This window comes from Paramormyrops kingsleyae, chromosome 22 (assembly GCF_048594095.1).
Source record: "Paramormyrops kingsleyae isolate MSU_618 chromosome 22, PKINGS_0.4, whole genome shotgun sequence".
In the NCBI taxonomy this organism is placed as follows: Eukaryota; Metazoa; Chordata; class Actinopteri; order Osteoglossiformes; family Mormyridae; genus Paramormyrops; species Paramormyrops kingsleyae.
This window is the reverse complement of record NC_132818.1, coordinates 5,071,266-5,093,516: the sequence shown is the minus strand read 5'-3', so window position 1 is coordinate 5,093,516 and position 22,251 is coordinate 5,071,266. Positions and strand designations below refer to the sequence as shown.

Here is a 22,251-nt window from a genome sequence, read left to right as displayed (position 1 = left end):
GAACGGCTGTTATTGTTTCACCCTATCTGTAGTATCTACACATATCGTTAGCATTGTTCTGCTAAGTTCCAATGACCTTACAGTAGGAGTGAAAAACCCCCAGAATGCCAGCAATACTGGCATTTCAGCAGGATGGGGGGGTTGTGGCTGGGTGGCATGCGGTGGGTTTGGGCGGCTGGCACAGGGCCGGCTCTGCCCGATGTAAACGTCTGCTGTCTGAGCCCAAGACCAGGTCCTTTGGGACCTTATGTAATGTAAACATGAAGCCTTTCTACAGGCATGTTCAGTTATTTCTGGCTAAAGGAAACATAACCAAAAAATCACACCCCTTCGGGGAAAAACCACCCGCAGCATGTCTTCCGCTATAATCGGCAGACTGACTCAGAGAGGTGCGGAGCCCAGCAGCCCAGAGGAGTGAGGGGGGCATTTTCCTGCAGCTCCACTGTCTGTGCTCTCTGCACTGCAGCAAATGGGCAATGAGGGCTAATGGTCCTCTGACATAAATACTGCTGTGCTTCTGGCACTTTTACAAGTATTTTCATTTAAACTGAAAAATATGCTTGGCACCAGTTACACAAACACCGTGTTAAAGTGGGGGGGGGAAAAAAAAGATTTCACATGACAAGACAAGTCAGGGAAAAAAATACTCTGAGGGCTGTTTCCATCACGGAAAGTCAAAAACAATGTCTTTAAGATTGAGGAAAACAGACTGGAATAATATTGCTGTTTTATTGGTTGATCAGTCTTTGACTCAGCATATGTAATTTAGGTTATGTATCTAAATATATCTCTGAAAACAATACTGTATATTTATCTCAAAATACACTATATATAATTTAAGCACAGACATACATAAGTTCATACATAAAACTGTTTACATCTTAAAATAACCTTTGAAAATGTCAATATACCTGTATTAAATTAAATATAACATTTAAGCAATATTAAAATAGTTTAAAATCAGGCTCTCGTTGTAATTGATGCTTACTGCTACCGTACAGTTAACCTTCCCAGTCTTTCATGTGGATCCTGACTAAAGCTGACATCAACATGCTGGAGTCTCGTTCATAATTCCGTTCCTTTTCACCCGCCACTGAACGCACCCCTGCACAGACATGTTCAAATGTCAAAGCGTAGGGCTGTAATATCTGAAACCCAATGTCAGCATATATGTGGGGCTGTAATCAAATGGACTTTGATCTTACTTGAAACAACGATTAACAAGACCCTTCCTGCAAGCTCTCAATAAAACTCAAACGATTAAAAAAATTTGTGTTTATACATGTCTGCTGTTTTATGTGGGTTTTTATGCACTGGCTGGCCTACATTCAGCTATGGCAGGTGATCGATTCCCTTAGTGTCCAAAGCAGGGCGCTTCCTCAGCACCTGGAGCCTGGTATCAGTTTGCTGTGCGGCTTCCAGGCTTCACACTCACACCGCAGATCATTCTGAGCCGGATACAGAGAACTGAACACTCTCTGCAGGGTTTGCATCGTGATACTGGGAAGACCCATTTTACTGGTGTGGCTGTGAATCTTTTAGCTGGAGACAGGCCTGTATCTAGCAGGCCCGCCTTCCCGGCCGTGCATAGTGACGCCGTTCAGGGCTCGCTCTAAACAAACACACCGCACACTCGCACTCTCCAGTAACGGTCTATAAGGAACACAAACAAATATTATTATGACAACTGTGACCCCCAGCCTCCAATAAAAGACAGGCACAGTGCTCCCCCCGCCAGGAATCTACGGCATTCCCGCTTAACACAACACTATAATAATTTAATAACACAATCATAATTTGATCATGTTTTATGTAATGCCCTTAAGTGGAAACTGCAGCGTTAGTTTTACAGTAATATGCATAATGTAATATACATTGTGTACTTGAAAAATCTGTGTGCAAAAATTGTATTTATTTTTCTTGCCAGTGGCTTTGAGGACCACAGAGAGAACTCTGTGGTTTAATATTGGACTAACATCTCAAGACAAAAACAAAGAAATAAAAAATATGAAATATAATAATTGTTAATTAAATTAATGTTAACTTCATAAGAAGAGCCAGTGTTCCCAAACAGCAAGCAGCACCCCTCATTAAAACCCGGGTGGGGCGTGGGGGGGGGCTCCTTTAATAAAATGTAACAGCCTCAGGTCCATGTTTTCACCGTGCATGCCGGAGTAGAATCGCCATGGTAACAGGGAGGGGTGACACAGGGCGTGCTTGTTGCTCACAAGACCACCTGCTGCAGCCCCGGGGGTTCGTGGGTACATGTGCGCTCTCCACACTGCAGTTTCCGGAGGAGCCTCTGAAGCTTGAGTGAAAAGGTCCTGCTCATCTGCCTGTAAAGTAACGGTGTGGCAAAGCTGCTGGAGAAAGCCAGCAGCACAGACAGACCTCTGAGGAAGTTGAAAGCTACCACTGGCCTGGTGACATAGGTCCCCTGCACCCTGGAAATAGTGTGGACCAGCAAGATTATGTAGTAGGGCGTCCACAGGATAAACTGCATCGACACGGCAGCGAGGAGCAACCGGTATACAGAGGGATCCAGCCTCCCCAGATCCTGGTCCAGATGTGTGGGCTGTTTACGGATGCGATGGATGAGGACTAGAGCATAGGAGGTGGCGGCGGCCGGAACGACGTAACCGATCAGCAGCATTATGGTGTCGGCCACCTCCTTGTTCTGCATTTTCGAGCACTCGACGATCTTAGTGGAGACGTGGTTGCAGACATAAAAAAGCAGGGAGGAGAAGCTGGTGAGGACAGCGCCGCCCCAGAGGAAGCCACACACGTGCTTGGTGTTGTAGACGCTGGACATGTAGGTGCGCGGCAGGACGCGCTCGATGTAACAGTCCAGGCTGAGCAGAGTGGCGGAGTACATGATCACCAGAGACGAGACGTTGAAGAGGATGATCAGCGTGACGTGAACCTCGTCGCTGTAGCGCCACAGGGGCGAGCGGGAGAACTCGGGTCCCAGGAGCTGCATGGGCCCCACCAAACCCAGGACCAGGCTGGCCATGGCCATGTTGACGAAGTAGACGTCGGGCATGGTCATCGAGGCCTTGTTGGAGAGGTTCACGGCCACCACCAGCGCGTTGTAGCAGAATCCCACAGGGAAGAAAACGAAAAGGTAGGTGAAGGAAAAGACAGACAAGGAGAGGCCCAGCCGCTGGCAGAGCTGTGTGTCCGCTGCGCCGTCTGTGCCGTTGGCAAACGCGCAGCTCCACATAGCGGCCGCCCCTCAGGCTGCGGGTCCAGGCGCCTGATCCAGCTGCAAAAGGAGAAGAACGTCACACATGTGGTTTGCAATGATCACCACAGCATACCGTCTGGACTGTAAGCACGCTGCAGGCTGGTGTGGGCCTGCAGGACAAACTCATTCATGCATATATAAACAGACGGTAAAGGCTGGTTCAGACTTCTCCGCATGCGTACTAGCGGACGAGTCCGCTCGAGCATTTATGACGTGTTTGACGTCATCCTGCACTCCAAACGCCTGCTGCACTCCAAATTTGTGTCCGCACAGCGGTGCATGCACAGCTCTGGACACACTCTGCATGATCAGTTTGCTAGCTTCCACTTCAAATGCCAACATGGATGCCAACGGCGAGCATTTGGGGTAGTTTGCAGACCCTGCAATCATGTATGTAATAAATCAGTCGGCCCCTGGCAGACGGGAAGATGGCCGCTGGTAGATGGGAAGATGACCCCCGGCAGAGAGTGAGACAGCCCCCGGCAGACGGGAAGATGGCCACTGGTAGATGGGAAGATGGCCCCCGGCAGAGAGTGAGACAGCCCCCAGCAGACAGGAAGGCAGACCTCAGCAGATGGGAAGATGGCCCCCGGCAGACGGGAAGATGGCCGCTGGTAGATGGGAAGACGGCCCCCGGCAGACGGGAAGATGGCCGCTGGTAGATGGGAAGACGGCCCCCGGCAGATGGGAAGATGGCCGCTGGTAGGTGGGAAGACGGCCCCCGGCAGACGGGAAGATGGCCGCTGGTAGATAGGAAGACGGCCCCCGGCAGACGGGAAGATGACCCCCGGCAGACGGGAAAGTGGCCCACGACCGTATTTAATGGTGGGACTTTACTAATTATAAATAGACCTAAATAGATTAATGTTATAATGAACAGACCTGCACAGCATTCACCATGGATCCAGTTTGACAGACTGTACCAAAACACATTTTTGGGGGAGCCAAGGCAAGGAGGAGAGCTGATTTTAAAAGCGATTCAATGAATAAGGACCTATTTTAAGATAACCTGCTGATGGCTGAATTACGTCAAAAGAAACCATGATAGAAAGGAATGATTCTATTTGTATGCTTTGGGACAGATATATGCATCTTTAAAATTATTAATAACAGCAATAAATATTTGTAATGTTTTTCAATCACATATCGGCTTACCGTTCTTTTGCCATATTTGAAAAACAGAATGATGTCCAGTACTGCCTATCAATCACTGCAGAAGACTATCTGTGCTACTCAGCTGAGGATGCAAGAAACTACATTACCTAGCACTCAGGCACAGACTAAGGTACCAATGCAAGGCACTCATAAATCATTCAATAAAGAGACTGCATAAAGGGCATCGAAACCAGCAACAAGTTCCAAAATCTCATTATTGGTGGAGTTTTCAAAGTAAAGTTCCTAAGCATTTAATGCCTTAAGATACAGATATTTCATATGCAGGTTTAACACAGGAAAATGACAAAAGAGCATAATGCACCTGACTGACTGCAGGGGAACCCGCCTGACTGTCTGCAGGGGAATGTACTTACTGTTACTGAAAATGGATAGATGGATCATTAGCTCTGATGTTATTATCTTTGAACATTATCTACAGCAGGGGCGCCCAACTCCAGTCCTGGGGGGCCGGAGCCCTGCGCATTTTTGGGTTTCCCCTCATTTAACACACCTGATTCAACTCCTTGTCCTAATTACCGCACAGCTCTTGAGCTGAATCATTTATGGTGGAACAGGGAAAGAACTAAAGCTACACATCTAAAGTTTAAGATCAGGCAAGACTAATACATAAGACTGACACCTATATCATGATTTTTAATGAATACTGGGTACTACCAATATGTTTTCTAATATATTGTGCATCTTTAGTGATGTATATGCAAAACATACATATGAAAGCCACACATGAAATTCTGACAAAAGTAAGGACATTTATAGTTGATATCTTTTTGTAATAATCTGGGATTTGAGTGTCTAAACCCGACTCAAGCATAATAACTAATATTTGTTCGAGATCAAATACATGGCTGAAATGAAAGCTAACTTTACAACGCCTGAAGAAAGTTATTCGCTAAGCTCATTTCAGCACAATGCAATTTACACTTCAATTACAGAGGTCTTGCTGTTGCATAGACCCATGAAACAAAATGTGGAAAATCTAGCTATAACAGAAGTCTCTGAAAGTACCCTTACATACCTGGCTTTCACGCACAATGACGTAATGCACCCAGTCCCCATAAGATCATTCAGCTGAGAACAGCCTTTCCAGGTGACCAGTTTTCTCAGTGCATTTGTGAAAGGCTGATATTGTGAAAGGTGAAAGGCTCTGTGCATGGTGAGGCCTAGTCACTCCTTTGGTTTAGCACCACAGCCTCCCAACCTGGTCTCCGGGTCTCTTATCTCTTGCTGTGCACGACCGTGACCCGAGCAGAAACCATGAGGCCCATTCGTGCTACGAGCAGGAGGACACCCCCGCCTGCAAAGGCTACAGCAATCTTCTGCTCATCAATCATGTCACTTGTTCAGTAGACTGTACTGCAGCTTTTCATTCTAATGAGACTGTGACAAAACAGACATTCCACATTCCTGGAAATGGTTATTATATTTAAAAATACAAAACACCGATATGTTGTAGTCATTGGTAGATTGCACTATAACCCACACTTTACAGTCGACGTTCCACGTACTGTTTAGTTGAGCGAAAACAACGTACAGGCCAATGTACAGGAGAAAAATGATGGATTTCATTTCATACTACAAAGGTAGTAGATATATGATACCATATCATGGCAGCAAGACTTCCTTGCATTACAGAACCATTGTCATTTTGCTGGGTGTTCAAAGTTCAGTAGTGCTGCTTGCTTACTTCTTAACCTTTTGAAATATATCTGAAACAATCCAACTTTGTAAGCATGGTATTCCACCCATTCAATGAGCAACAGCAGATTAATGGCTAAAAAAAAATCTGAGAGAAGAGGTGTGTCCGTGGTGATACAGGAGTGGCGCTCTGCAAGTTCAGTGAACATGAATCTTTTTCTGACATTAGCCTTGCATGTCAGAAGTCCAGGTATCAGAGCATACCTAGATATGGCGGATTTACAGAATAAGGCAGGTTTCAGGAAAGAGTACCTGCCTTAGAATAAATATTACTTGACAGCAAACAGGCATTTAAAGTGAGCAATGTTTTAAAAGAATTACTTACATTATACACATATTTAATGTGTATAAACTAACATTTATTATATTACAAAGAATGTACATGTATATACATCCTCTTTATTTGCAAACAGCTGAAGGAAAACTACTATTCTGATTGTACAGTATTTCATTTGAAGCAACCACTCAATGTTCAATGCAGAAACAGTGATACAAAGAGTGTAAATCAGAGTACTGCTATTTAAAACAGTCAGGTCTGCAGTGCTTTGTTTGCATACCTCATTTTACAAACTTTCCTGCTATTTTAAATACCCATACACACCCGTCATTATGCCGTTACACCCAGTAAATCAAATTAAACATCACCACATTGCCGATATTCGTTAATGTGTCATGTTGAAACAATGAGAAGATGCATACACACATTGTAATTCAACTCAAATAACACGTCTGTATTATTAGCATTTTCATTACATGTTATTTGTCTTTAAACAGGTTATGAAGAAGGGTGTTTCATCTTACACGAAGTAGTCTGCTGCACGCCGTTTTAAAACTAAAGTTAAACCTTTATTTTCAAAACATTCAATTAAACAGTGATCATTCTTTTGTTATTGTTCATTTTTAAGGTTTCAAATCCATCACTAACACTATCGGGTTACACTGTTTGGATATACGCCCGGCTCTAATTGCCAATAAATATGAAGAAAACTGATTATAGTAAAACATCTTGACCCTGAATATATATTTAAGGACAGTCAGTTGAGAGATGGCCATGGACAAGCTCTGATAATGTGATATGATAAAGTACGCTTACTTTACGCTAAACACACACTGTAGCTCCATGTAAGGTTCCACAAATTTGTACTCCTTCACCAAAACATATAAATTACCCTCCTTTGTGTCGCGAAAAAGTGCCATTGGACAGCCAGTTGTCTACATGCCTGTCACTGCAGTGGAGGTCACGGCTTCCTTTGGCTCCCAGGAGATAAGAACCATGCTGACGAAATTATCACGTTACTATGTTTTTTCGCGATCAACCTGCCCCCTTGAAATAGCTTCACAGAGGACACGATAAACCTGAACATCGCACATGGCCAAATAGGATTCTGCTGTCGTACCTTTGTGTGGGCATCTATCCTTAATTTTGAACCTTTAAGGAAGAACATGTTGCTGAAATAGCCTTTATGTTGTAGCTTGCTTTCTCAAAGGATAAAAGTTTATACATAATAGTGCATCATGCATTTAAAAGCAGTTCAGTCATTCCAATAAAATAAAACAAGCTAAAAAAAAAAATTCACGAAAAGGGGAAGTAGATAATTTGTTCTAACAAACAATGACGGTAGTACACTGTCAAGATCATTCATAACATTAGGTTCATAAAAAGGTCATTGTGGAGAAGTAATATTGTTATTTATGTAACTGATATACAGTGAAATAATATTTCATAAGAAACGACTACAAACTCATTGCAAAACAATGTACGTTTCGTTTTTTCCTAGAATAACAACCTAACATATTATGCGGAATTGCTTTGGGGCTTTTTTAAAACTTGTTGATTCTATGCTTTAGTGTCATTCTATTTAAAACGTTTTCTTATATCTTGTTGGTATGTCGAGGTGTTTTTGAATTATGTTACCTACTGTGAAAAATAACAAAAACTGCCAAATATATGTATCTGAGACCCAGACGTCCCTGGTTCATTATACACGGTTAACAAATACACGATCTTCAAAAACGTAAATCATTTAAAATTTAAGGCTGTAGACAGATGAACCAGGATATTTAAAACGATCTTTTCCAGGATTAAAGCCCATATTGGCAAATGCAACCTGTTAAGCTACGCAATCCATCAGGTGAACTTTACGATGTTTAGACATAGATACGAGATCACATTTATAAGTGTCTCAGTATGTTTCAGCATGTGGGGTAGCGCATTCAGAAGTAGCGTGCATAACGAATGTGACAGCTTACTATGTCTCCAGCACACACATGCACAAAGAAACCCAGCCTGAAGATCCTTAGACCGGTTCAGTTCAAGGCGCAGAACCTGTCAGTGTGAAGCGGTGTGTTAAAGCGCTGGCAAACTCACCTGAAAATAACGAGACTCCCAGAGATGCTTAGAAGCATTAAGGATCCTCGGACGTTATTGACTGCATCTCCATTACTCTCAATGTCTACAATGTGGGCCAAACGGCAGAGATCCCTCCCTATTGACTGTACCGATGAGAAATGGTGATCCGCCTGCCGTCCCATAACAGAAGTTTCGCTTCTCGCCCAGGCGGAGCGGCGCTGGCTGAGCACATGCCGCCCTCCCCCCACCGCCTCTCAGGCAGCCGCATTGGCTGGCTGCCTGGGCTCCCTCGCACAGCATGGGGCGGCGGTGGATGATAGGGACTTTCTGCAGCCAGACAAATAAACAAACAAACACAAATTATATAATCAATTCTCACTTACATAAGTGCTTAGAATCAATGCTCACACGATTGATGCGTTTTGAGTAACCGAGAGAATAAGTACATTAAGTTTTGCTTTTCACAATTTCAGTGGTTTTCTACATGTGGGGAAGTATTAGGTTTTGTATATTAGATTTGCATTTGGCATTAAAAACACGATTCCTCATTAAATCTTGAGAGAAACGTTATCTTCTCTTATCAGACAAGAGTTAACCAGTTGACTAGTAGTGGGTGGATTGTGCTTGGTTGTAATTGTTCTGTGAAAAGGATTGGTATTTTATACCACACTAAAAACAAGGTTTAATTATAAGAAGTGCATTTTGTTTATAATTTTGCACATTATAAACGTACTCATCTCAAGTTTTTGGCGGTCTATATTAAGCATGTCAACTAGAACATCTCAATTTAGATGATTTCTTGGTTATAAAAGAAGTCTAGTGTTTATATAGAATAAAATTAAGGTTATACACCACAAACATTAATAATATAAACTTATCTGTCTTAATAAGCTAGCTGATTTTGGATACTATATGCAGCACTAGGGATGGTGTCTGTGGGAAAGGTGCAGGTCAGGTGCCGCGCCGTAATGTCCATCCTCAGAAAACCTAGAGCCGATGAACAGGATGAGCCCAGGCGGATCAGACCTTTGCGATGGACACTGGTGTTCGAAGCGTGTAACATTGTCTCACTGCTGGCAGTAATGTACGAGACAAAAAGGCATTTTTAGCTCCGCAGTAAAAGGGTACGTCCAGGTGGATGTGGGGTCTGGACCCAATCTGCTCGATTGTGGTGGAGTCTGTCCTGCTCTGGTTTGTTCCCCATAGGGTGAAGTCTCAGGTAGGTGTGGGAATAGGCACCAGCCTCTGGGTAACAGCAGCTGTGCAACTGTGGTGTGTGTCTGTGTCTGTGTCGGTGTGTCTGTATGCACCGAACAGTAGGCTGTAGTAGCTGTTGAGTCCCTCATGAGGGTCCTCTGTGGCTCTTCTGGCTGGCTTCAGGTACACATGGGGAATGATGGTATGGAGAGGTTTGATAGGGAAGAATGACCTCACAATAAGGAATATGTGGGCAGTGGTGGCTTAATGGTCAGGGAAGCGGGCTTCTAATTGAAAGATTGCTGGTTCGAGTCCCTGACCAGCAAGGCACCACTGAGGTACCCTGAGCAAGGTACCGCCCCCCCAGGCCCTGCTCCCCGGGCGCTGAATTAGCTGCCCCCTGCTATGTCACATATGGCTTAAATGCAGAGGACACATTCGTTGTTGTGTGCTGTGACGTGTCAACACTGATCACTAAATTCTAAATTGTTATTCAACCATTACTGTCTGCTGGGGGCCACCTTGATGTGCATGAATGGTTGAAAGATTACTGGAGGGATGCACCTCACTGGGATGACACAGCTGTGACCTGACTTAAGTTATTGTATGAATATGTACTTTGTGGACTTGGAAGTGTGTCACCATATAGTGTTATTAGCTGGTATCTAGCTAGTGTGCTGGTCACCCGATCATCTTGGGCTGAAATATGCAAACCACTTCCTGTTTCTTGTTTTCTGCACACCTTCTCCTAGATCTTCAGGAGGGCTGTCTCCTTGTCTCAGGGTTGAAGACCAGCATCTGTGACTGGGCTGACTGGTTTAGGGTTAGGGTTAGGGTTAGGGTATGCTCCGTCTTGTGGAACTGGAACTTTTGTTGTGAAAGCATGAACATGTTTTAACTGAGTGCTCCCTTGTTGTGACGTAAATAGAGGCTATTGAATGTTCTGCATAGAATGATTATCAAACTACTACATATAATTTATGGCATTTACATAAGTGCTTAGAAGTCTTATCTGTGAGCACATTCTGATATTGGTTCAATAGAACTCTGGTACGAATACTATCACTCTAAAAGTAATACAGTACAATAATAAAAAAACAGAGTATAATCCTGGAAGTGCTATTCAAAGTACTTCTGAAAGAGGAAGGTTTTCAGTTGTTGTTTGAAGGCACCCAGTGACTCAGCTGCTCGGACATCTGCTGTTCATTCCACTGCATTAGTGCCAAAACACAGAAGAGTCTAGACCAGGGGTGGCCAATCTTATCCGCAAAGGGCCGGAGTGTATGCGGGTTTTCGCTGCAGCTCCCTAAGTAGATTACTAATTAGAGGACTGATTGGCTGAGGAGTCCTCACACCTGGGTTTGAACAGCTGACCTACAGGTTATCCCAAAAACCTGCATACACACCGGCCCTTTGCGGATAAGATTGGCCACCCCTGGTCTAGATGCATGTCTCCCTTGGTCCCATATAGAAAACACTGGAAAAAGCCACTGAGGTTTTAGTTACCTGATTTACTAACCAATCTTCATTTTGCCGATATTTACTATTAAGTGTTAATCCCAGATACTGCAGTGAGTTCTTTCAGCTCAGGAGAGGGAATGGCCGTACCTGTTATATATGTACCTGGTAAAAACACGAATATCGTTCATCCTTTTTTCACTTGCAATGCTTGTTATAACGGGTTGCTTTCTTTTCGAGCTGGTTAATGTCATTCCCGGAAATGCTAGGAAATGCTGTGCTTTTTAAATTCATAACTGCATTGGATCGCTAAACTGGAATCGTGTGGATACACAGCCGGTCTTGGAGCCGCTGTCTGTGTTTCAGGGTAACTGGGGCATTTCCGATGGGGGTAGTTCGGGGTCAGCCTCCTCGCAGTCTGATAGTATGAATGAGAAAAGCCCCCCCCCCCTCGTAGTTTCCTGTAAATCTGGCTGAGAAATAGAAGAGAAGGACAACGTTGGACTGATTGGAAAATATAATATAAAAAATATAAAATAAAAAATATAAGAAACAAACAAATAGCCAGAAACATGCCAATGGAAGAAATAAATCATTTCCATCCTAGAACCTAGAACCTAGAACCTAGATTTTTTATTTTTACAGAACTTCCAAGTTATCCATGTGGGAGAGCACATTGATTTCCCAGTGATATCATCCAGTCGGATTCCAAGTACTTACCTAGTAGAGGGTCACTGGGGTGAACCGGAGCCTGCCCCAGAGAGGACGGGACAGGGGCAACTCTAGGACGTTTTAAATAGGGCGGCATGGGGGGGACCAAGCATGAGTCGGGGGGGGGGGGGGGCAACGGGAAATCAATTCAATTGAAATGCCCATTTCTCTCCTGGGGGGAAATATCAGCAGATACTGGAGCTGCCATCTTCTGGCGATATGCTTAAGGCAGGGTTGGGCAATCTTATCCGCAAAGGGCCGCTGTGTAGATTACTAATTAGAGGACTGATTGGCTGAGGAGTCCTCACACCTGGGTTTGAACAGCTGACCTACAGGTTATCCCAAAAACCTGCATACACACCGGCCCTTTGCGGATAAGATTGCCCACCCCTGGCTTAAGGCATCAGGACAAACACTTTAGCGGGAAGTGGGCTCTGTGTGTGGTCTCTGAAGCTGGATCAGACCTGTGCTGGCTTGTGTTCAAGCTTTGTGTGCTGTGGAATGTGCTGCCTGTGCTCCAGATGCAGAAAGCAGACTGTGGCACGGTGGCATCGCCATGTCTGGCCGTCTGTTTACTTATCATAAAAGATAATGAACTGCCACACACTCCACGTGCTCTTGTCATGTGCCTTGGGACAACCGCGCGCACACACACGCACACACACACACGCACATGTAGGGTAAACATATCCTTATGGGGACCGCTCATTCATTTCAATGGGAAAAATGCTAACGCTAACTATGATAACCTTAACCCCTACCCTGCCCTAACCATAACCATAAGTAACCGAACAAAATACAACAGTTTTTTAGTTTTTTCATAGCAGTCACCGATTTTTATAAAATACAGTTTTCCCTTATGGGGACCAGGAAATCGGTCCCCATAAGGGAAAAATAACGGATATTTATCACGTTATGGAGACATTATGTCCCCATAAGGATAGGTAAACCCGCTCACACAGACACACACACGTGCATGCACATACACTTACACACACACGCATGCGCACACATAGAAACACGCACACACTCACAGACACACACACACGCAGACACACCCGCACGCACACACACACACACATACACACCTATATTATGTATTATAATCTGTAATAATATATCTTAAATTTTGCTGGTCAGTCCCCCCCGGATCGGCTACTTGTGCTGACAGCTCTCGCACTCCCACCCTGATTAGTAAGTGTCACCGTCGCCCCCCCCCCCCCCCCCCACTTTCATTAGCATATTACTGACATTCACATCATTTTTAATTCCCCCTGGTTTCTCTTTTAGCTCCAGAATACAGCTGAAATGGCTGCTTAGGGCCTTCCCCCATGTAACCCCCCCCCCCAGAGAAGGTGGCGTGCCCCTGGGAAGATGGCTGCATGCTGTATCAATATTACATGTTTGATCATTGATATCATGGTTTACTGTTTGGCGGAAGATTGTAATATAACAATTAAGGTTAGTCATTGTGCCCAAGGCTATTGAAAAAGCAGCCGTCTAGGTCATATCATCAGCACCTCTGACTCATCTATCTACTACCCAGGGTCACGGGGAACCTGCAGACTATTCCAGGCAACAGAGGGCACACAGCTGATAAAGCTGTTATAATCATACTATAATAATGCCTGATCCGCATTGAGTAATATGAGTAATATTACTATGAGTAATACACACATATTTTATATGCTACAGATATTGCTTGAATTGATGCTGCTCATTTTTATAGTTAGGGTATTTTTACTTTTTCTTAGTCTGTCCTTTACTAATCACTATAATATCAATATTTTGTAGGAAAATAATATACCCGACCGAGACTTAAAGCGCGCTTGTTAAACAAAGGGCAACGCAGTGAGGCTGGACGAGGTTTGAGTTATTTGTTGTAGGTGAAGCATTTGGCGGCAGAATTCGTTGATACAGAAAAAGGCTTCAGTGTGAAGCATTTCAGAAACAGTGAAAAGTCCTTGCTCAAAACTCAAAAAACTAAAGCAGAATTAGCTTCTCGACAGCCAACAAGCCTTAATCAAAATGGTCTATTTACATTTTTCTTTTAAAAAAAAACAGCTGCCGCTACCCTATAATCAGGCGCAGATCCTGCGGAAACAGTTACTTCCTTCTTATCTGTTTTTCTGCCAGCTTGATTTTTCTCACTGAATTGTAAGGCCTAGCAGATGCAGATGAAATAGAGTAGAAGAAGTCGGGTGTGAAATTGACAGATCGAACAGTTTATTTATACTTTTAAAGGTGAAAAAACACAGAAGTGAATGTCTTTAATATAAATGCTGAAAGGTTGAGTTATGGGTCGTCACTTATGCATCAGAGTCGAACGCCTTCGGAATGCTTGTCTGTGGCTCTCTATTAAAAATGGCCATGACTTATTAAATCAGTTGCTCCTGTATGTCTCTCTATAGTAGTTTTCTTTTATTTTATTTTCTTCAGTCTTGCATTAACCCCTCTGCTTAGGACAGCTCCTAGTGCTGAACCATCATTTTTGCGGACCGGAATAGTCCAGAAACCGTTTGACAATTTGGTTCTGACTTTTCCCATCCCTACCCTGGGTTCTGTCTCTTAGATGACCTAAATAAATCCTGCCGGTGAGATTCAAGAAAGCTCAAAACAGCACTGTTTGCCGTCACACTTTGAAAAACCAGTTTTTCGTGACAGGGAGCAGACGCATGAGACGCAGAGAATGAGGGTGGAAAGGGGAATTCTGCTGCTGCCCTCATAAAAAAAAAAAAACAGGTAGGCAAGTCGAGCAAAACTTGCCAAAGTCATCATGTAACTCTCTAACCAAAAATCACAAAGTGGAAACCCAAGAGTGCTTGGCCATTGCTCCTCGTCGCTGTCTCTCCCTCATTTGTATCCTAAACCAGCATTTCCAACCTGGTCAACTGGGACCTCTAGATGGTGCATGTTTCTGCACCCTCTTAGCTCCTGGCCAGGCGGTCCACCTTCCTCTGTGAAGAAGCAAAACCGCGGACTGTCAGGTGGTCCCTGAAGATTGGTTCGAGAGACAGTGCCCTAATCAGTGGACAACAGGAGAGAAGGGGGGCCTGGCTCCTTGACGTCCCTCCTCATCATACACACCCCCACTAAAGATCAATCAGATCTACCAGGGACCAAATACAGGAAGACAGGAATACCCGTCAATATTCGGGGGGGTCCCATCTCCATATTGTTGCGCACTACTGATCTTGAGGCCTCTTTAAAATTTTGTTTTTGAGGCTTTCAGGGAGTCTCATGGGTTAATCGGGGGTGTCGGACCCCCCCCCCCCCCCGTATTTTGCACACTGAGGAGGACATATTTGCTCAGGCGCGTGGAATAAAGGTCAGAGCAGAGAAGGTTCCATAAAATCGGAATTACTTTGCATGTTTCTAAGTCACCTGTTTCTGAACAGAATATGCGATAGGAAGCTGCCTGTGAGATGATCATCCCAGCCTTTCTGCTCTTTTTTTCTAATCACACAAAATACTAATAAGTATCCCATAAGTAGGCTATTATTTAAATCCGTTCTTACCATTGCTGCTTTGTACTGGATTAATATATAGATTTTACTATGAGCAGAACCTGTTACTAGTGTCTTTGATATTTAAATGGAACAGTATATATTAAAGTCAGTACTACCAGTTAGTTTATTTATAGTATTATAGGTAGACTGGAAAACAGATTTTTTTTAATATAATTTCTTTCTATGTATACGGTACTTGGAAAAAAAAATCAAAAGGGCATAAATAATTCCAAAGACCTTGACACTCTTTCCATGCTCAAATGGGAAATGCACTCACATCACTCTTGCACACACGTTCTCTGTGTCTTGAAAATATGCCGTAGTTGGACTCATTAGTGCATTTTCCCACTTTGGCCCCTCAAAGACAACAGTATAGCGTTTAAAGTGTAAACGTTACGGCTTCAAACAGGTGCATTCAAACTTTTGAGTTATTCTGTACATGTGAGTCATACTCCTTGGCAGAATACAGTGACATATCAGTGCTCTAAGTCTAGCCAGTAGATTGTTTGTTTGCCAAGTTCCACAAGAAGCTTTATTTTTAGCACAAATAGTCTTTTTCACGCTGCACCGGAATGTACCAGACACGAGGATTGTGGATGCAGCAAACGTCAAGCTTCTAACATAGGTCAACCTTTTACCTATGAAATACATTCAGTTAGCATGCTTTCAATCATTTTTGTCTTGTACTTTGTGTCTGTAGGACAGACAGAGCTTATAAGTGCTTTACAGTTGCAATAGGTGAGATTTCCACATGCTCGGATGGAGCTGCATAGATGCCTGTAGATGTCTATACATTTATAAGATACATTGATATAGAAACATGTGCGTTTTAAATCGTGAGCTTTGGAATGTGGTATGGAATGTGTTATGTTGTAATCTGGAAGGACTGATCCCAGCATCCAGCAGGTAAAGCAGCCCAGCCCAAATGTATCATGTTTATAAACACGAGTCTAGGTTTGCTTTCTCCTTCCAGTTTTGCCCCGGGTGCCTGAAGGGAGTTGGCTGTGGTTTTGGATGAGCTCTCCAGTTCCACCCATATGACATTAATGGGACATGTGACAGATTCAGAGGCCACACTCTGCCCCGCATTTGGTCACATCTCATGTGTCGTAATGCTACACTATTTCCCAGAAGTCATCTGCATCATGTCCCTATACTAATCTGCATCACGTGCAAAACGTATGTATCCAGTTACCCTGATCCCTCTCCGAATGCTGGTGGCCTTTATTAATTCACTGCACAGACAAATTACCCAGATGCATCACAAAGGTACAGCCTTTGTCTTTCAAATCCTTGAAAAGATCAGGAAGCACCATGTTCTCGCTTCTGCCTGTAGAAGTTACTGTAAATGGTGCTGAGCCCTTTGAAATGCACAGGATACTTTCAGAGGAACAATATTGCAGACTGGATGGGGGAAGAGCGGTGAGCAAGCTATGATGTCGCCAGGCCCTGCCTCTGCCCTGCCAGCCCCACCCAAGCCCTGCCAACCCCGCCCCCTTCCTGTCAGCCCCACCCCTGTCCTGCCAGCCCCGCCCAGCTACCCTGCCAGGCCCCGCCCCTGACAGCCCCGCACCCTCCCTGTCAGCCCCACCCAGCTGCCCCAGACACCCTACTGCATGTGTCAGTGATCCCAAGGGCCGAGCATGATGAAAATACAGCAAACAAGCCTGTCTGGTCTGTAATAAATAAGCATGATTATTAAGTGTCCTTCAAACGTGTAAACAATGGTTTTACATGCAGAAAGAATTCTGCTGTAATAGAAATTGTGGGTGGGTGCCCTGTGCACTAAGGTTCAGTGATTGACATGTAAGTCACACGTCATCATAAAGGTTATTGTGCCCTGACTTTTCATGTACTTCCCTTGCTGCAGGTCATATATGTTGCTATATATAAGCTCCTTAATGGTTGTAAACAAAGGAGTAAGTGCAGGGGTTTTACGCTATTCTATGGAAGTCCAGGGTGAGAGAGCGTAGCACCTAGCAATGTGTGTGAGGCAGCTACACAGGATGTAAATATTATTTCAGGGTGTAGTTTAAGCTGATGGAGCAGTATTGTACGATGCTGTATGTGTTGTCAGGACGCTGGGGGCGTCGGGGGTGTATGTTGGTGAGTAGGAATGGGTTAAGTTAGCTGTTGTTACGGAGTGCTATGATGGTGATCCCCGAAGTGCTGACTTTCACAGTGCTCCTGTTTAGGCAGGTCCTTCCCACCAATCCCAGTCACTGCAACATACAGGCAGAGACCGACAAACTTCTAGAACAGTCTGACAGTGTTAAAGGAAACCTCATTCTGCAGAAGGACGCAGAATTTTGGCATTTCCAAAAACATATCCACAGTTTCTTTCTTTAATCATCAATCTCATGTCTATTTAAGCAGAATCCATTCAGCAATATTCCATTCCATTCCCAACATTTCTTTTTAGGTAAAAAATGCACTGGCATATGAGTTTTCAGAAAATAAGATCACACTTTAAAGTAAAATTTATAATTTCTTAACAAATATGCAACAATATGTAAGAAAATAAATAAAGCAGTGAAATGTGTAGGCTGTATCAGGACTGAGGCTGTAACCCCTGTCAGCAGATACACTCATATTTCACAGCCACATTACAACTGCGAGAGTCTCTTTACCGAAAACAACACCAGTAACTGGGTTCAGTGTTTCTTTGTGTCCAAAATATCATATGGCTAATCCATAATATCCCCAGAGAATTGCTTGTTTCAAAAACACAGGACACTTACACAGAACTCAGTTTGCAGTATTAGTATGACATCGACATTGTCTACTCAGTTGAATAACAATTAATGTAAATAAAAAAATTACTACCAATAATGTGACAGTGATAAAGGAAATCACATGAATGCTGGCAAATTGCACAGAAATGAATGTACATACACTGTTGTTTTAAATGCAGAAGTGCAGATAACAATTTGTTCTTCCATTTTTCCCCTGTATCATGAACCATTTATCCACTAATTATATATTGACATACACTCTTGTTAAGCACCTTCAGGCAACGCTGTTATGAAAGGCGCTATATAAAAATAAATTGAATTTAACAGAATTCATATGCCTTTGTTTCCAGGTTTATTTACACTTGTATGTGAAGTCTGTGCTCTAGCTGCTGTCCTGTATATCCAGTCTTGGGTATGTCTGTTTAATAAAGCACAGCAATACTTAAAGTATGGATCACCACTCCTGGATAACTGCATAATTAAGCATAATAATACCTAATTATGGATAACCACTCCTGAATAGATCAGTATATTAAAGCAAAATAATACCTAATTATGGATGACCACTGCTGGATAGACCTGCTTAATAAAGAATAATGCAACATAATGCATGCATCACCACTCTTGCCTAGATATGCATAATAAAGCAAAATAATACCTAAGTATGGATGAGCACTCCTGGACTGATCAGTAAAATAAATGGATAAAGCTCACTATCAGCGCCAGTGGGTGATTTCAGCTCCACCACTGGTCCCGCTGTCCACTAGGCTAAGTTCCCGTTTTCACTCCCCTGGGAAATGTAGCGGTGGTAGACCTATTGGGAGTTGTTTTGAAGTAAAGTCATCTTCCCCACTGCAGCCACAACAGCGAATCATTGGGCTCCCCCACCTGTCGAATCCCATTTTAACCCCTGAAAGTCACAGACGTCTTTGTTCCCAGTCAATTTCCCTTGATGTTTATGGAGATGTTAATGCAAAGTCTCCATATTACACCTTAGTAGGGATTGTGATTCACAGAACACCAAGTTATAACACACAGAACAGTTATAACATAACACGGTACCTTTTTCAAAGTTTGCTGAATTGTAATAATCAAACTGAACAATAAAACATACCATGAAAATTGTTTGGAAATTTACCACTTACATTTATTGCTTATATGGAGTAGTAAGGTAAGTGTTAAAACTGTTTTAGTTGCAACCAAGATGCCTGTGGTTAATAACTAGCCGAAACACATCATAGGCTGTAGTTTAAGCAGCAACAACTGATTTTCTCCCTTTTCTTATTATTACAATACACAGTATTTTTTGTATATAGAAATATGCTTTTTAACGAAAGCTCATGTACACAGAGAGAGAAAGACAGAGGATTTTCAGAACAATAACAACATTTAGTTAATAAATAGCTGTTAAGTAAGCTTGTATGCCTGAATGGAAGAAAGGAAGCTGTATTGAAGAAACAGGGAAGCTGTTGTTCAAACTGTGGCTTGTAAATGCAAGATGAGACTAACCAATACAATGATCCCCATTGATCCATTGTTAGCGGAACAGAATTTTTCTCGGTCTGAGAAAAGACTTTATTGTGTAGAACAGAGAATATCCTTATTATGGTAACAAAAACCCAAACCTCAAATGTAGCGTCTGTTGCTGGTTTGTACGCTTTTGTACACTGTGCACTTCTGGACGTGCCATGCTGGACGGTGTGGAATAAGTGGGTGAATGTAAGTAAGGTCTGGTAGGAAAGCAGGAAGTGGAAGAAGCCCTTCCACCGGGTAACAAAGAGCCCCATGGAAATGTAAAAGCAGGGCTTTGAAGCCCGTCTGTATTTGCATTTATGTCGCAGTCTGATTTGTCACTGGAGCTGCACTGCAGTGAAGTTTCTGAAGCAGAAAAGGACGAGATGGGCAGATGGATAAGAAGACATTGGATCAGGATGCTCTATGTGCAGAAAATGTAAATCCTGGAATCAGGAAGTGTGCGCAGCCTTTGTTGCATGATCCCAGCCGCTCTGATATGATCCTGCTTGAGCCTGACATTAATAGATCCTCGGGATGGCTTTGCTGAGGTAGAACTGAAACAAACACTAGGTGTCTTTAGAGCCCTGAAACTGAAACCAATGGGCATTGTGTGCTGCTGCTGTTCACAATGGGTTCCAGGAGAACTAGGGAGACGGCTCTGACACCTGTGAGCGTCTACCTAGCGGTTGCCATGGGCCCAGAAGCTCATCTTTCAGTGAAAGTTGGCAGTGGTCTGCGAGGCCGTCCAGAGTGTTTTAACCCCTCCAGGTCTGACATGTGTAGCATAACTTAGCAGAAACTCAGGGAGAAACTGGAGTCACTAACAGCGGGACTAGTCTGCTGGAACACTGCTGTCCTGTACGTTCACTGCAGCCGGCTGGAACACTGCTGTCCTGTACGTTCACTGCAGCCGGCTGGAACACTGCTGTCCTGTACGTTCACTGCAGCCGGCTGGAACACTGCTGTCCTGTACGTTCACTGCAGCCGGCTGGAACACTGCTGTCCTGTACGTTCACTGCAGCCGGCTGGAACACTGCTGTCCTGTACGTTCACTGCAGCCGGCTGGAACACTGCTGTCCTGTACGTTCACTGCAGCCGGCTGGAACACTGCTGTCCTGTACGTTCACTGCAGCCGGCTGGAACACTGCTGTCCTGTACGTTCACTGCAGCCGGCTGGAACACTGCTGTCCTGTACGTTCACTGCAGCGGCCACCTGTCACCTGTGCCCGATGTCGGCTTCCCTTTGCATGGACGACACATTCAGAAATAGATGCAGATTGATAGGTTTATCCCGTCTGTCTGCAGGTCTCATATTACCTGCCGTTATAAAGACATAAACCGCAGACAGACATAATAATAAACTGCATGTAGACATAAGACTCTGAATTAAATAATTAATTAATTTGCTAAAACACGGGAATGTGGGAACATTTTAGGATTTTCCAAAGTAGCATATTTATTATAAAGATTAAAAATATATGTAGCTTGGACCAAGGACCAATGAATAAATACCCAGAAAACACCATTGTGTGTTCTATATCTCACTGTAAAAGTATGTGCCTCTTATTTGGTACAAAGGATCAACAAAGAATATGTTCTCTGAATGGGATATTAAATAGACTAATGTTTACTAAGTCTTTTGATAAGCAAGTAAGTAAAAAAAAAAATGTCATTAGGTGTCAAAGATGGTATTAAAAATCAAATGGTGAAATGGAACCTTTTGATAACTGCGATCGCCATCCCATTCCGTGTGCCCGCCTTTTCTGTACTCTTTGCCGTTTTTAATAGGCACTAAGCCTCTCCATGTCCCTGACTGGCTTGGTGGATGGATGGGCAGTGGTTCAGCAAATGAGTAGAAACTTGATTTGTTTGGGGAAAAAAGTTTCTTCAAACAAATAGTTCAAGCTATTTCCTCCTTATCTGCCCCTGACTTTTTTTTTTTTTTCTAAATCAGCAAATATGTCCTGATATGGCCGCACCTTAGTTAAAACGGTGACAGTGCGGTCTCTTGTTTCACTCCGGCGTTGATGTGACCTGTGAGCACCGCACGTGCTTGTCTGTGTACATGCGTGCGTCTCTCCTGTGTTCTTTGGGCCGTCTGTCATTTTTTTTGTGTGTGTTCTCACTGATAGTTCTGGAAAAAAAGATGAAAGACTTTAGCTAAAAAAGAAAGCGGCGGGGAAATCTCTCATCAAGGGGGCCCAGAGATATCAGCGCCGGTCGGAGCCCTTCATCTGCTCCTCTGCTCCACAATGAGGGTCTTTCTCTTTTCATCTGATAGGACTCAGACACGCTACGCTGTTCTTGTATTGACGTATGCAAACTCATGCAAGCAGGACATGCATTTATGGGCATCCCATATGTGGAAACATACTGAGTGAGTTACATCGATGCGCTGTTTGCATCATCTCCCGAATGCTATTTGTCCTACTGTACATGGGAATCTTTACGATTTAATTGGCATGTTCCAGGAGTTTTTCAGCTGGCTCTTTGTGTTTTTGTTGGCGGCGTGTTTGGCTGCTTTAATCCAGTACTCCGGCTCCGTCACGTCACGCAGGCAGATCTCAACCAGTGGAAGATGGAGGGAGCTGACCTTAAGCACCATGCTGTCTAACTCAAACAGACGTGTCTAATGAGCTCACCATCACACACAAAAAC

General features: G+C 43.6%; 1 protein-coding gene across 2 annotated transcripts; it reads right to left on the bottom strand.

Annotated features, from left to right (window-relative positions):
- Positions 1–710: 710 nt before the first annotated feature.
- Positions 711–8,705, bottom strand: LOC111846430 (probable G-protein coupled receptor 146). Of its 2 annotated transcripts, none has more exons than XM_023816577.2 (2): positions 8,487–8,705; positions 711–3,055 (listed from the first exon to the last, which is right to left on the bottom strand). In XM_023816577.2, the coding sequence occupies exon 2, from the start codon at positions 3,047–3,049 to the stop codon at positions 2,225–2,227; it is 825 nt and encodes a 274-aa protein (XP_023672345.2). In that variant the 5' UTR covers positions 3,050–3,055; positions 8,487–8,705; the 3' UTR covers positions 711–2,224. The 2 variants fall into 2 exon arrangements, with proteins under 2 accessions (XP_023672345.2, XP_023672343.2); XM_023816575.2 differs by having other exon boundaries at positions 711–3,265; positions 8,487–8,703.
- Between the last annotated feature and the right edge of the window lie 13,546 nt (positions 8,706–22,251).

What these genes read in the sequence shown, in the direction of transcription:
- LOC111846430 (XM_023816575.2), bottom strand. Translation starts at nt 3,223, where the DNA reads ATGTGGAGCTGCGCGTTTGCCAACGGCACAGACGGCGCAGCGGACACA.